The sequence below is a fragment of the Bactrocera tryoni genome, chromosome 2 (genome assembly GCF_016617805.1).
Source record: "Bactrocera tryoni isolate S06 chromosome 2, CSIRO_BtryS06_freeze2, whole genome shotgun sequence".
Lineage (NCBI taxonomy): Eukaryota > Metazoa > Arthropoda > Insecta > Diptera > Tephritidae > Bactrocera > Bactrocera tryoni.
The window spans coordinates 28,602,116-28,616,780 of NC_052500.1; the positions used below are offsets into that span (position 1 = coordinate 28,602,116).

General features: G+C 28.0%; 1 protein-coding gene across 1 annotated transcript; it reads right to left on the minus strand.

Annotated features, from left to right (window-relative positions):
- Positions 1 to 11,667: 11,667 nt before the first annotated feature.
- LOC120769178 lies at positions 11,668 to 12,597 on the minus strand. Its single transcript, XM_040096064.1, has 3 exons — positions 12,461 to 12,597; positions 12,194 to 12,374; positions 11,668 to 11,983 (listed from the first exon to the last, which is right to left on the minus strand). The coding sequence occupies exons 1-3, from the start codon at positions 12,507 to 12,509 to the stop codon at positions 11,725 to 11,727; spliced, it is 489 nt and encodes a 162-aa protein (XP_039951998.1). The 5' UTR covers positions 12,510 to 12,597; the 3' UTR covers positions 11,668 to 11,724.
- Between the last annotated feature and the right edge of the window lie 2,068 nt (positions 12,598 to 14,665).

Here is a 14,665-nt window from a genome sequence, read left to right on the forward strand (position 1 = left end):
TTTGCATAAACATTGTACGCGTTGGAAAATGTTAGTTGCGCGCCTTGTGCTTGAGTAAGCAGACAAGCAGCATAAATACGTGAAAATTTGAAAATGTGAGACACTTGCTTCTGCAGTTGACGTTAAATTTGAAATTAAGCAATTTTTAAGTTGCCAACTGTGGACGCCAACTTGTTACTATACCAATTTGTTAACAAATACTGGTTTTATTGCTTTAAAGCCATTTGGCTGGCGAAATATACGATGTAGTTCTTCCTAATTGTGTAAGCACAGCTTGCATTTGGCAAATGAAATTAACACACATTTTGTTATTTAAGGTTCAGCTGATTGTAGTAAAGTGCAGTGCAAAAATATGTTGTGACACAATAGCATTTACAAACAGCTGACGTATAACATTAACAAACAGGGTTGCAAATTTTTAATTCACAGATTTTGCATTATAAATTAATATAACATAAAAACATATTGGATTAAAAACTGAAAAATAGTAAATTAACATTTCTTAATTCCAGTTTTATAAATTAAAAAATCAAAATTTAGTTTTAACAATTTTTTTTGTATTAAAAATTAATATGGGTTGAAAACATATTGCATTAAAAATTTAAAATTAAAAAAATTATTAAAAATTAATATGAATTGAAAACATATTGCATTAAAAATTTAAAATTAAATTTTTTTTAATTATTACTATTTTGGGATAAAAAAGAATAATTCTAAATTTTTGTAACATTTTTTTTTTGTATTAAAATTTTATATAATTTGAAACCATATCGATTTAAAAATTAAAAAGTAAAATTTCATTTTTTAATTCCGGTTTTGGGTCTAAAAGGGTTAAATCCAAATTTTTAAGTAATTAAAAAAATTACAAAAATGTGAAAAAATTAAAAATTATTAAAAAATAATGGTTTAAAAATTAAAATATTAAATTTTCTTTTTCTGAATACAATTTCGGGATTACAAAGAATTAATTAAATTTTTAGTGTTAATTTTCAGATTAAATTCCAATTTAATTAAAATAAAAATTTTCAATATACAATGTTTAATCTAAAAAACAGTTTCCTGAACATATTGGAATGAAAACTGAAAATTAAAAAAATTATTTTTATTTAAATTTAACATTTATTTTTTTAATTTTTTTGTAAAAATTAAAATTAAATTGTTAAATTTAATTAATTATTTGCAACCCTGCTAAACCTACACATGTTTAAAAAATATGAAAAAATAGCAAATATGTATGTACATATGTATGTACAAAAAACACGAGCAACCATTCAGTTTGACTTTGTTGAGACCTCTTACTTCTCACAACTGCTCAAACATAAGTCCTTTGTAATTATTTTTTGAATTTATACACGTTTAGTGTTGATTATTACCTTGCTGAAGTGGCAAAATGTTAAAAATTTGTTTCAACTGAAATTTTTTTTTTACCTAGAAACACATTATTTCCCGCAGCTTTTCATTGAGCGATATCAAGGTTAGACAATCAGCGTGATATAATATTAATTTCTGTAAAAAGTAATTATGAAAACAGCAAAACCGACGTTTTGTCATGCTCAACCGTAGAAATTCTTACGAAATTTAGTGAGCACTAGTAATGCGTCCAAATAAAGCATAAACTTAGTTAGCATAACTAACGTTAACAAATTTCAACTTAGATATGTATGCATAAACGTTTATATATTTAATGAAAAAAAGAAAACACCCAATTTAAATGAAGGATATGACAAACGTCCGACTGATTTTGCTATAACTTCTATTGTAACCCTCATTTAAGTTTACTATTTTTATGTAACATTATTACATTATATAATAATTATTGCTATCATCACTATTACTACAAACACAACAGTTATTGTTATTATTATTATAATTATTATTGTTGTATACAAGCGTTTTTAAACATTGGAGGAATTGTATAGCCGCAACTGAAGAATTGTATTGTTATTGGTTGAGATAGATGTTCACTGTGTTGTTAAAGGAATTTCCGTTATTTTATTTTTTAAGTTACCTATGTATGTATGTCATTCGTTCTTGTGATTACTTGTAAAACGTGACAAGATTGCAATGTTGATTACTTTTGTGAACTCGCATTGAATTATGATGAACTGCTCAATTTTTTCGAGCGCACTAACAAATTATAACAGCACATGCAAATGTATGTGCTTGTATATTGGTAACTTGTTATTTCATAAGTTGTTTTTTTTCCAAACGTCTGCTGAACTTTTGGATTTTGCAACATAAACATAAATTTAAGCTTTGTTTGAATTACATATGTGTGACCTGGTCTACGGAAAGGGGGCTTAGGTGTCAAAAAATCAATTTTCACTTTTTAGTTGATTCGATTGGAAGAGATGCTGGTGATGACGTGATAGAATCCAAAAAGTCATAACTTTTCGCACGTTAGCTCCCTTTTCGTAGACCAGGTCACATATTACTTTTTCCTTCCATATAGTATAATATTTTTTAATATTTTGCCTTAAAATAGTGAACCTACAAACTTCAGAAAGTGATAATCTGATACACAATTTTCTGCTCTACAAAAAAGCGCTTTGTAGTTTTTCCATAAAAATGTTGCTTTAAAAGTTATATGATGGATGCCATCAAATATGCTGAGCATTCATCAAGTGATTTGTGCATGCTGTGTTGCTCATACGACATGGTGTACCTACTATGTTCTTTGAATTTGATGCATAACTTTAACAGCGTATAACTTTTAAAATAAAGGTTTTATGAAAAAAATTATTAAGACATTTTTTGTAGCGCGGAAAATTTTGTATAAGAATATCAGTTTATCAAAGATGTAGATGTATTTGTTTGGGAGTTAAAACACTTATTGCAAAATATTAAGCAATCATATGTAAAATTCATATATGTATGTGACAAGTAAAATGTTTGTGACACCATTTAAATTGAAAATAAAGCACTTTTACATTGTATATTTTCTTTAGTGCAACAACTGAAATTTCGCAGGGCGTTTGTAAAAAATTATCAACTTAGCAAATAACAAGCACCACAGCGTGTATACATTTATATGCATGAAAGCTGAAATGCAAAAAGAAAAAAAAACAACAAATTAAAAAATATGTTATACAACTTGTAAAATTAAACATCAATATACATAATGAATATTTATTTATGCATATTTGCGAAACAACTTGCACTACTAACAAATAACGCGTACTAACATTATATACAGCAAACGAGAATCATTAATTATTATACGTAGCATATTAGGAGCAGAAAACAAGTACACTATACTGCAATGATAAGTATAAATAAATGTTTTTGCTAGTTTACTAAGTGTTTAAGAGATTTACTTTATAGAATTATAACAATTAGCTACATATGTATAAACAACAGTATATATATAGTCTATAGCATACACATATAACCATAACGGTGTTTATATAGTTGCATAGTTGACACAATAAAAACGAGGAATGAAACAGAATAAACGAAAGCCAATCGGCAGCAAAAAAACAAAAAAATAAAAAAAGCTAAATACCCAAAAAAGCATAAAATAATAAATGAAGTAATGAAGAAGTAAAGAAGTAAAGTGTATAGCTGTTGCTAAGAAAACACCAAAATTTGCATGTAATGGTCAGTACAGTTGCGCCGCATTGCTCTGTGAAGTTGATATACATATATATATATATATATATATATGTACATACATATATAATGCTGTAATGTTAATTTGTAATGAATGCCAAGAACAGGCATGTGTTTTGTAAAAGTAATTGATTTTCAATTAGTTAGAAGCCGTTACTTTTTACTCATACCTTTTTGTTTGTGTTTTTGTTTTAGTTTTTCATATATGCTTTGTAAATAATTGCACATAATACATAATTGATCTCATTTCATTACATTTAATTGCTAATATAAAATTGAATTAATTAATTTAAAAATGAATTAATTTAAAATTGAATTAGCTGCAGCACATAAATTGTTGTTAATAAAAAATTCGAAGCGCTTAAGCTTCTTAATACTAATAGAGCTAAATATGACTAGACGATTTACGCATAGTATTTATTGTTATTTGTATTTTTTAGGAGTTAATGTGGCGCAAATGTGGCCACTTGAAATGTATTATTCAAAACTATTACGAAATAAATATATAAACACAAGCGTGTAATACAAATTGTACACAAGAATTTTTGATGATTTCATGTTTTTCATTTTCATTTTGTTATTTTGCAATATAATTGTGGCATTAAGCGCGCTGGCTGAGCTGCTCTTTAAGCAGTTGGGCAACGATGGACTTGCAGACCTACATAGTATGGAAGGAATTTGAAAATAAACTAAAAGTGAGAAGTGCAAACAAGCGATGAAGTGGAACTTTAACAAATTATTTATGCAGCTATTCGAGTTGATCTAGTCAAATCAAGTGTTTTATGCAAAAATCCAGTAGTTATTAAAGCCTCAATTTTAGTGGGTACAAACGTGGCTGTATTTTCAGTTAGCGCGTTAATTGCATTGTGGCAAATTATATTAAATAAGAAGGCACCAAAATGCTATTTTCTGAAGTGGAATTCAGAACATATTCAATAATTCTGTATAGGGGCCATTCCATCAATTGGCGTCATGGTTTTGTACGCGTATTTCGATCAAACAAAAAAATGACTATTTGTTTTATTTTTTAACGACCTGAAAAATGAGTGCAAAAAATTTTGCAGTTATACAATTTTATGTAAAAAGCTCTCAGCTTTCTGATAAAAATATTTTCAAAATCCACAAAAATTTTCAAAAACCAAAAAAAAAACATTTTTTTTTCCAAAAACAGATTTTTTTGTGCTTTTCCACCAACTTGTTTTCAAAAGTGATTTTCATTTTTTTCATTCGATTCCTCGTTCAATTTTACATAAGAATGAATCTTCAAAAATATGGGACTCTGACCCCATCAACAATAAATTAAATTACTTAAAAAAAAGAAAAGAAAAAACATAGTGAACTATTTCGTAACTATAATTAAACCATTCTATCTTTTATCGAAGTTTTCGCAACCCACATCGTCCTGTAAAATGTGGAAATTCGTTAAGAAAAAAACATTCCGTTTGTGTGAAGAACTGTGTGGTTTTAAGCGTTCTAAAATTTTTTTTATTGAGTTGTCACTATTTTCCATGTTTGTATTTAACGTTATATGGAATTAATTTGGAAAATTTCAAATCTAAAGTTAATTTGATTAGTTGACAACAGTGTTCCGCATTTTTTAATTGAAAATTAAATTTTTACTATAAAATTGAAAATTTTATTTCTAATTCATAATTTTTGGATTAATCAAATTTTTTATTTTTCACTCCGTTATATAAATTAATTTTTTTAAAATTCTAATTTAATCCCAAATTCGTTGTTTAAATTTTTAAATAAAAAAATAATAATAATTGGTAAGGCTGAGCTCAGACTACTACCGGGGTCACAGCCGGCGGATAGTGGACGGCCTACGCTAAGTAGGTCAGCTGTAATATTTAATAATAATAATGCATAATTAAAGCTTAATCTAATTTCCTAACCAAGATGTTGGGTTTAAAAATTAAATACTTAATTCTAAATTAATTTTCAATATTTAACATATGTACATATGTATGTATATTAAATTTCTAGGCTTTAACTTTGATTTAAATTAAATATTTTAACTATTATGTATTTTTATAATTAAACAGTTTTTAATTGAAATATTAATTATTAAAAATTAATTTCCAATTTCTATTTATTTATTATACTATTATATTTATTTTTTATTCTGAAAATTAATTAAATTTAAATTTTCATACTGTTCATATATAAAAATTAAAATTATTTGTTTTAATTCTGATTTAAATTAAATTTGTATTATAATCAAGTTTAATTAAATAATTTTTAATTTTGTTTATAATTCAATTTCAAATTTTTTATTCAAAATGTTGGCATTAAAAGTAAAATTCCCATTTTTTAATTAAATTAGAATTAATAATTAATTTTTTAAACTAAATTAGTTGAAATTAAATTTTAAATTTTTAATCATAAAAATTAGCTATTAATATATAAATATTCTTTTTTTCAATTTTAAAAATTATGATTTAAAATTTTATAATTTCAATTATTGATATTTTTTTTACATTTTACCTTTTTTCAATCTTATATTTGGCATTAAAAATTAAAATTTTTTAAATTTTTAGTTTAGTCCCGACTTCGTAATATAAATTTTTTTTTTAAATATTTTAAAAATTTTCTTATTAAAATTTTAATTTACATTTTTTAATATAAAAAATTAATTAAAATTTTTTAATAAAAAAAATTAATTAAAATTAAACTTTAAAAATTTAAATAAAAAATTTTTTAAAATTCTAATTTAATGCCTAATTCGATGTTTAAATTTTCAAATTAATAAATAATAATAATTAAAGTTTAAAATTTTAAATCTGATTTAATTGTTTTATTTAAAATTGTAAAATAAAATTTTACTAACAAATTATTTTGAAAATTTTCAAATTAAAAAAAGTAAATAAAGTTTAAAAATTAAAATAAATTAAGTAAAAATTTAAATTAAAAATTAAAAAAAAAATTTAGACTTTTCTAAAATTGTATGTATGTACATATGTACATAAATTAAAATTTTACTAAAAAATTTTGTTTGAAGTTTTCAAATTAAAAAAAGTATTCAAGTTTAAAAATTTAAATAAATTAAATAAAAATTTTTAAACTTTAATTACTTTTTAATTAGAAAATTTTTAAAAAAATTTGTTAGTAAAATTTTATTTTACAATTTTAAATAAAACAATTAAATCAGATTTAAAATTTTAAACTTTAATTATTATTATTTTTTAATTTAAAAATTTAAACAACGAATTCGGCATTAAATTAGAATTTTAAAAAATTTAATTTATTAATGCCAAATAACGTATTGAAAAATAAAAACTGTAATACGAATAATACCGGTTTTCAAATTGTTATTGCCAAATACGGATTTGAAAAATAAGCTAAAAAATTTAAAAATAAAAATGTAATTAAAATATTTAAATTTTTAAATTAATTAAAATTAATTTTCTTAATTTTAAATTAATTTTAATTTAAGTTTTTTTTGTTTTCAATTGTTTTTTTTTTTCAATTCGTATAATTTTTTTTATATTTCCATCCCGAATTCAGTTTTAATTTTTTTTCCAATCCGGTTTTCGGTATTCAAAAATTAAAAATTATTTATGCTTAATTACTATAATTTGCCACGCCCAAGACAGATATAATGCCAAAATACAGCAAAGCGAAGAATTGTTCAAACTTGTCTGCAATTTCTTGCATACCTTTAGGCGCAGCTTTAGTTTTGTGTGTGTGCTCAAGTTACTCCAAATGTTATAAAGCTTGGCTTTTGTTATTCTGTTTTGCTGTGCAACAACAAATACAATTTAGAATTTACTTTTATTTGAATTTACTGAAATATAAGCGCGTTTTGAGAAGGAAATTTTAGTGCAAACATCAGACATCGACTTGTCTAAGTTTATTATGTAACTAAGTATGTATAAGCATACTAAAAGCGCTGTTAAATCACATAGGCACATATATTCATACATACATATGTTAAGAGCGAGTTCTTGTTATTTTTTTACCAAACTAAATAAATTTTTTGTTTCATGCTTTGCCGCGCACGAAGAAGAAGAGGCATGTTATGAAAATCTACTCGTTTTGTTTCTCTTTTTCTTTAAATATGTTAATAACATTTGTTTACCGTTTTCCACTAAGTTTGTAGCAGAGTTGAGTCATTGAGGCGCCAAGCAATCTGCTAATTGGCAGTGTTTGCTGCAGTTGTTGCTGCAATTGTTGTTATACAAATGTGTTGTGCTGTGCAGCTGAGAATTCAACAATATTTATCAGTATTTTTATGCTTAGTTTTTCACGAAATTTTCTAAGATTTTGTATAAATTCCAAATATATTTATGGGCAACTGCATGCGCGCCAACACATACATATACAAGCGTGTGTGTGTTTGTGTATGTATGGTTTTGTTTTGCAGCAAATTCATTTTATGTTGTTGTTATGCGAATTGAGCAATCAGTTATTGTGTAAAAATTTATGTAATAATTAAGAGAAATAATTTATGGAATAATGCTAAATATTTAGCGTAAAATTAACAGAAGAAAGCAGCAATAAATATAATATTATATAATTATTTAAAAATTACAAATAATTTAATGACTAATAATATTATACTTATATAAATATTTAAGTGATAAACGAAATAAAAATATGAACATCACAAGTAAATCATTATGTGAACGAAATCGTCTTTTTGTTATGCTAAATGTGTAGATTTTGAAATATGTGTGTGTGTTAGTTAAGGCAATAATTACAAATACATATATACTCCAATGCATACACCAAACTAAATCAAAATAGTAAATATTTATCAAATGAAAAATATAAATTAACGAAGGCGATCTTTCTGTTTACTACTTGTTGTTGTAACTGTATGTGTGTAGTAAAGCGTTTCGAATCGTGTATATTTGTTGTATATCTAGCGAGGAGATTATTTTTATGCATTCAACTATACAAAACTCATATAAATGTCATACAAATATATGTATATTAGAATACTGATTGATTTGTTTTTTGTTTTTTTTTTTGCAAAAGGTCTCCGAAGTTTCGGTTTTTGTGCTAAAAATAAGCAACCACAAAAAGCAAGCTTTTTTTCTATTTAAACCGTGCCTAAGTGAAATTTATTTTCCCATGCATATAACTTGCGCTTTCTTGAAATTTTGCCTTAGGCAAGTAAAACTACAATTTTGAAAAAATCATATTTTAATAAAAAAAAATTCGCTCTACAAAAAAGCTCTTAATCTTTTTTTCCATAAAAAGCCTACCTTTAAAAGTTATATGCAGTTAAAGTTATGCATCAAATATACTGAGCATGCATACAAGTCATTCAAGCCTACTGTGTTGCTCATACGACATGGTGTACTATGTGCTATGAATTTGATGCATAACTTTTAAACGAAAGGTTTTAAGAAAAACATTATGAAGACCTTTTTTGCAGAGCAGAAAATTTTGTATTAGAATATTCACTCCTCAAAGTTGTAGAAATATTTATTTTGCAGATAAAAAATTTATTGCAAAAAAATCAAAAAATTCCATATAAATTATAAGGGAAAAGTAAGTGATTTACGCACGTTTGAAACTGAAAATAAAAAGCTTGTTTTTCCTTAGAAATATTTTTTAGCCAAAAACTTAAACTTCAGCTGGCGTTTGCAAAAACAAAATCAACTTGACAAATAACGGACACACAAATATATATACATATATAAAAATATATATCAACAACAACGTATTAGCTAACATTTTTTAAATAATAAACTATAAATGTATAGCGGTACTAAACATTAATATAAATATAAATATAATTGTATTGCTGTCCACTTAGCTCTTACGTGATAGGTTAACTATATTATACGAAGTGTGTTCGGTTATACTTCAACACACTAATTTTGAATGTTTGTTTATTTATTAAAAAATAATAATTTTGTTGCAATGCAAAATGCATTAAGTTAAGCGTAATATGCTAGAACATAAACTGATATGCATGTAAACATTTTACCGTTAGCGTTACTATTACAAATTACATAATAAAATATTAATACGTATTATGGCTACTCCGATTATTGTAATTAAATTATTATTATTATTATATTAAAGAAATATTCAAGTTTTAATTGCTATTATTATTGTGACTCAAAATAAAAAAAAATCCAAAACAAAAAATCAAAAATAATAAAAACAATACACATATATATGAATATGTTGAAAATATTATAAAATATATTAAAAGAATTGTCATAATTTAATAAAAATGCCACGAAAAATTATGAATGGAATATACACATAACGAGTTTTAATGTCTCTTTTGGCTGTTATGGCAAAACTACATCGAATTTATTTTGACAAATCGTGTGGGGCTAACAACAATTGAGCCGATATAAATCTTAACAAAAAAGCGCTCGTAATACATTTATGACAATGATTTTTCCAGACCTCAAAACACTTTTCATAAGCACTTATTGCGATGGCCTTCAGCTGCTTCAACGAATTTTGTTTTATCTCTTCGATTGACTGAAAACGGGTTCCACAGAGCGGCAATCACAGTTTGGAGAACAAGAAAAAATCACACGGAGACAAATCTGGTGAATACGATCGTTGATCGATGATATTCATTGCCTTTGTGGCTTTCAGCTTATCGGGACGAGTCGAGCAAGAACGTGTTTCATATTCAAAACATCCATCAAAATCATTCGTACGGACTCGCGAGAGATGTCGAGCTCTCTGGCCATCTCTCTAACACTTGCCTGACGACTGTCAAACACCAGATCCTTCACTTTTTTATATTTTCATCAGAGGCATGTCTTCAACGATCTCTCGACCGTCTTTTGAAGGCTTTGTACTACTCGTAGGATATTGTTTTTAAGACAACTGAATCACCATAAACCTTTTCAAACATTCACAATGATTTCGCACACAAAATTTGGTTAGAAATACAAAATTTGAGAAAAATTCTTTGTTCGATATTTTTATCCATTGTAAAAATCGCAACGCACTACTGAGGTCTACCGACTTAAGCAGCTGCTGTAAATAAAGTTGTTTGACACATCGCGCTCATATTTGTCAAAGTAATTAAAGACAGTTTTACCATCCAGCAAAATACATCTTTTGGAAATATTATTTTCCCTGGTCTTGAAGTAATAAAGAAGTGGGTCATTCACTATTTCTGCTTGAAAAAGTCTAGAGTGGTCCGTTAGCCTAAAGATAAGCACTTACGAATCCCTGAAAAAGCTCACTGCGCTGCTTCTCCAATGAGTGCTCCCCAGTCACATATGCCTCGTCGGTATGTGAGCCAATGTGAGAGAAAAAGCCAGCCAAAATGTAATTGAAGGAGAAGAGAATGTCGGCGTGTTCCTGTTCGAACCCCTTCATATGTTCAGCTTCCTTGAGCCTTACAGCGGACTTCATAGCAAATTACCTGCAAGGAAGCTGTGGGTAAAATGGTATTAAGGTATAATGTTTGTGTAGTCTGCAGTGCACCGGAGATGCCTATGAGAGTTGCAGCCTTTCGATTGTCATCCATGAGACGAATACGTCATAGAACATTATTGGCTTAACGGTTTCGTAGAGCCTAAACAACAACTTTAGTATGAGCCCCCACCTTTTTCCCATAGCTTCTCTACAGCTATATAAGGCAACCGATTTCTTCCTTACTCTCTCCTCAATATTATACCTCCATGAAAGCTTTCTGTTAAGAAAAAACTCTAGGTATTTTCCTTTATCGACTTGTAACATTTTATTTTCAAAATCGCATTCTAATTCTTGAATGTTGAAATTTTAGAAAACCGATTCCAAAAATTTCTAACTTTCCAGCTCTAGATCCGAGTTTAAAATTTCTTCCGATTCAGAAGCAACTTTACATAACAGAGATGAAGGATTACATATATGAAAAAATCATTTCAAAACATAGTCGTCATTTAGAATGCACACACTTTTGAAATTGCGAGTGCTCTTTTCAACTACATCCAAAACAACGAATGAGCTGAAGGTCGATAAAATATTTTGTTTCTATGATTCTTTTTGCTGATGATGAATATATCTAAATGTACTAAGGTATTTATGGCTCGAAAATAATCAGAACTATCTCAATGAGAAAAAAATGGTTCTTAGAATTTCTTTACTAAATTAATACATAACTATAAGCATATATATTTTTTGCTAGCGTTTTTAATTAGAAAGTCTATACATAAAGTGTGACGTCATTGCTGCTAAAGTTAGTCCAATCAATGTGAGTTTTGGCCAAGCATTCGTTGTATGATGAGCTCCATTAAGTGGCGCGTGCACATTGCAAAGATCCTCGGTGCAGACAGTACATGAAATCAAATTGGCCCAGGGTACGTATAGATCGGGTGTATCACAAGCTTCGTCTATATTTTCTGGATCACCGAAATAACAGCTACGACGTATATAGTAACGGCGGCCACCACTAAAGAGTTAAAGCGATATTTAATAGTATTTTGAAAATTGAGAAAAGTCAGCGAAATTTCATTGTTCTTCGCTTATAATTGGTTCAATCAGCTGATCTTAATTTCAAGACTCTTAGCAGCGGCAGATGGAAATGCTCAGTCAAGCATCTCCTTCCACGCGATAAGTGTTAAGGTTTACTAATAGTGATAATATTCATATGCATATATACTTACAGCCTTCGTGCACCTTCGTCAAACAGCCGGTAGCAGCTATGCGGCGCTCGTATTTATGCAAATATTTTGGCATATCCGCGTCATCGCAATCAGTTTGTGTGACGCCATCAGGATCGAAATATTGATTACAGCGCGGATCATTCAGCGATTCACAGTCGTAGCAATCAATGCCGTAAGCTATTGTAATGTCATAACGGAAATGTAATGTTATGTGATTTGTTTAATGAAACCTTATTTGGATTCAGTGAACTGTTTTCACTTACCAGTTGATATGAAGGCACAAAGTGACACAACTGTTAAAATTGTTCTCATCGCAAAATGAATGGTCGATCTTCGAAATAATAAGATATTTGCGTATGTCTAGAAGAAATTTTAAGCTAATAGATTCGCTTGCTCACAAGTTGTTTTCTTTATTTCAACTAGATCATAACTAAAAATTAAAAAGCCATGAAATTGAAAATAAAATTTATCTCTTCACAGACCATGGCCGTGAGCGATATCCATGTATTTGATTGTATATATAGGGTTTTCCAATAAGAGTGATAGGATTTCTTAAAGAAAAAACACTAATTTTTAAGGATATATAAATCATTTTTATTTCATGTGAAGTACAATCGATACTATTAAGTTTTGAATATGAAATCATTCAAATGGCCTCCACGACTTCTTTTGCTGGAACGAGTTCGATGAATCCAATGTTCGAGTATTTTTTCTACTAAATGAAGTCGTAAGCCATGAATAGCACGTTGACTTCTAAAGCTTGAAGAAAGTCTGCTTTAGTGCTATAGACCAATAACTTCGAATAACCCCACAAGAAGTAGTCTAATAATGTTAAATCATAACTTTCCTGGAGGCTCTTCGATGTCACAATTTCTTGAAATACTCGAATCCCAAAACTCTTCTCGCAGTAATTCGGTTGTTGCGCGTGCTGTGTGGCGCTTAGCCCCGTCTTGTTGGAACCAGACGTTGTCAAGATCAACTTATTCCAATTGGAGCCATAAAAAGTGAGTTCTCAACGATCTATACCGCACTCCATTTACTGTAACGGTGTCATCAGCTTCAGATCACCAGACAAAAAACCACACCAAACTATCAATTTAGATGAATGTAATGACACCACTCAGATGAAAGTGAGCCACATCGGAGCCAAGATGATTTTTTTTTTAAATCGTTTTTGCTTTCAAGTTGTTCCAAGGCAAAATGGTGGTCCAATGACTTCAGTACTTACGAACGTCTAGGAATCGACAAATTGCGTTCTTCAGCAAAACATGCCTGAGATTGATGAACAACTCGACGAATAGTGAGCACAGCTGAACGATTATTACGACCATAAAGTGGCGAAAGCGCACGAAAAGTTGCAATTGGAGAATGTTTACTTTGATAATAAAATTGAATAATTTGAAAACGATGATCTTGGGTATATCTTTTCATTATGAAATTGTCAACTGAATACAATAAAAAAATTACAGTTCCTGACATATTAAAAATGACCTCAACGACATTTAGAAATCGTATAATCCCTATTGGAAAACCCAGTATGTAGGTACATATGTGCCATAGGGTGGGTCAAAAATACTGAAAATTTTTTCCGATTGATAATCTGAAAAATATGTGTTTAGATACAACCTCTGCGAAAATATCTCCAAGTATGAGCTCTTTATTTCTATTTTCTATTTTCTCTTATTATTAGAAAGAAAAATTCATAACTCGCTTCTATGTACTTGAAAAAGTATCTGGCTTTATAGACTTTGTAGGAAATTGAATGCTCTACATAATGGTCTCATACGATATTTTCGTAAGAGGGTTGAAGTTTGATTATTTTAAATCCAATTTGTGTGGATTTTGATCTGATGGAATCATCGGTCCGTATTTGACACATTGTTTCATTTTATTGTTTCTTATGAATTTTATAACTTATCAGGTCGAACGAAACAAGTGATATTTAAAGATAGTTTATTAGCATCAACTGTTGATCGAAATGACTTGGAGACCCATATACATATCTTTCACATTCTCTTTACATTTTTACATTAAATAATATGTACTTTGATCATTTTGACTAAAGTGAACCACAAGACAGTCTGGACCTTTACAAATAATTAGTAGTGCTTTAGAAGCGCTTTAAGAGGCAATCGGAGTCATAAGTTTCAAAAAGTCGATTTATTGTGCATTTAATTAAAGTAAAATATCTGAGAAATATTCTCTAAAAATTTAAAGTCAATTTGGCAAATACTTTTTGAGTTATTCGCTAATTAGCAACGGCTTCTCGAGCGCACTGAAATGTTCGTGTAAAACCTCAAATATGTTTTTTCTCAAAACTATGAATCTTGAATATTTTCCAAACATAATTCACTTCGAGCAACCCTAATAAACATAAATACGCTTGTGTTCCTTTTAACTTATTTTTATAAATAAATTATTAACTCAATTAGAGACCCAACTCGATGAGTATGTCTTGTTTATATGTG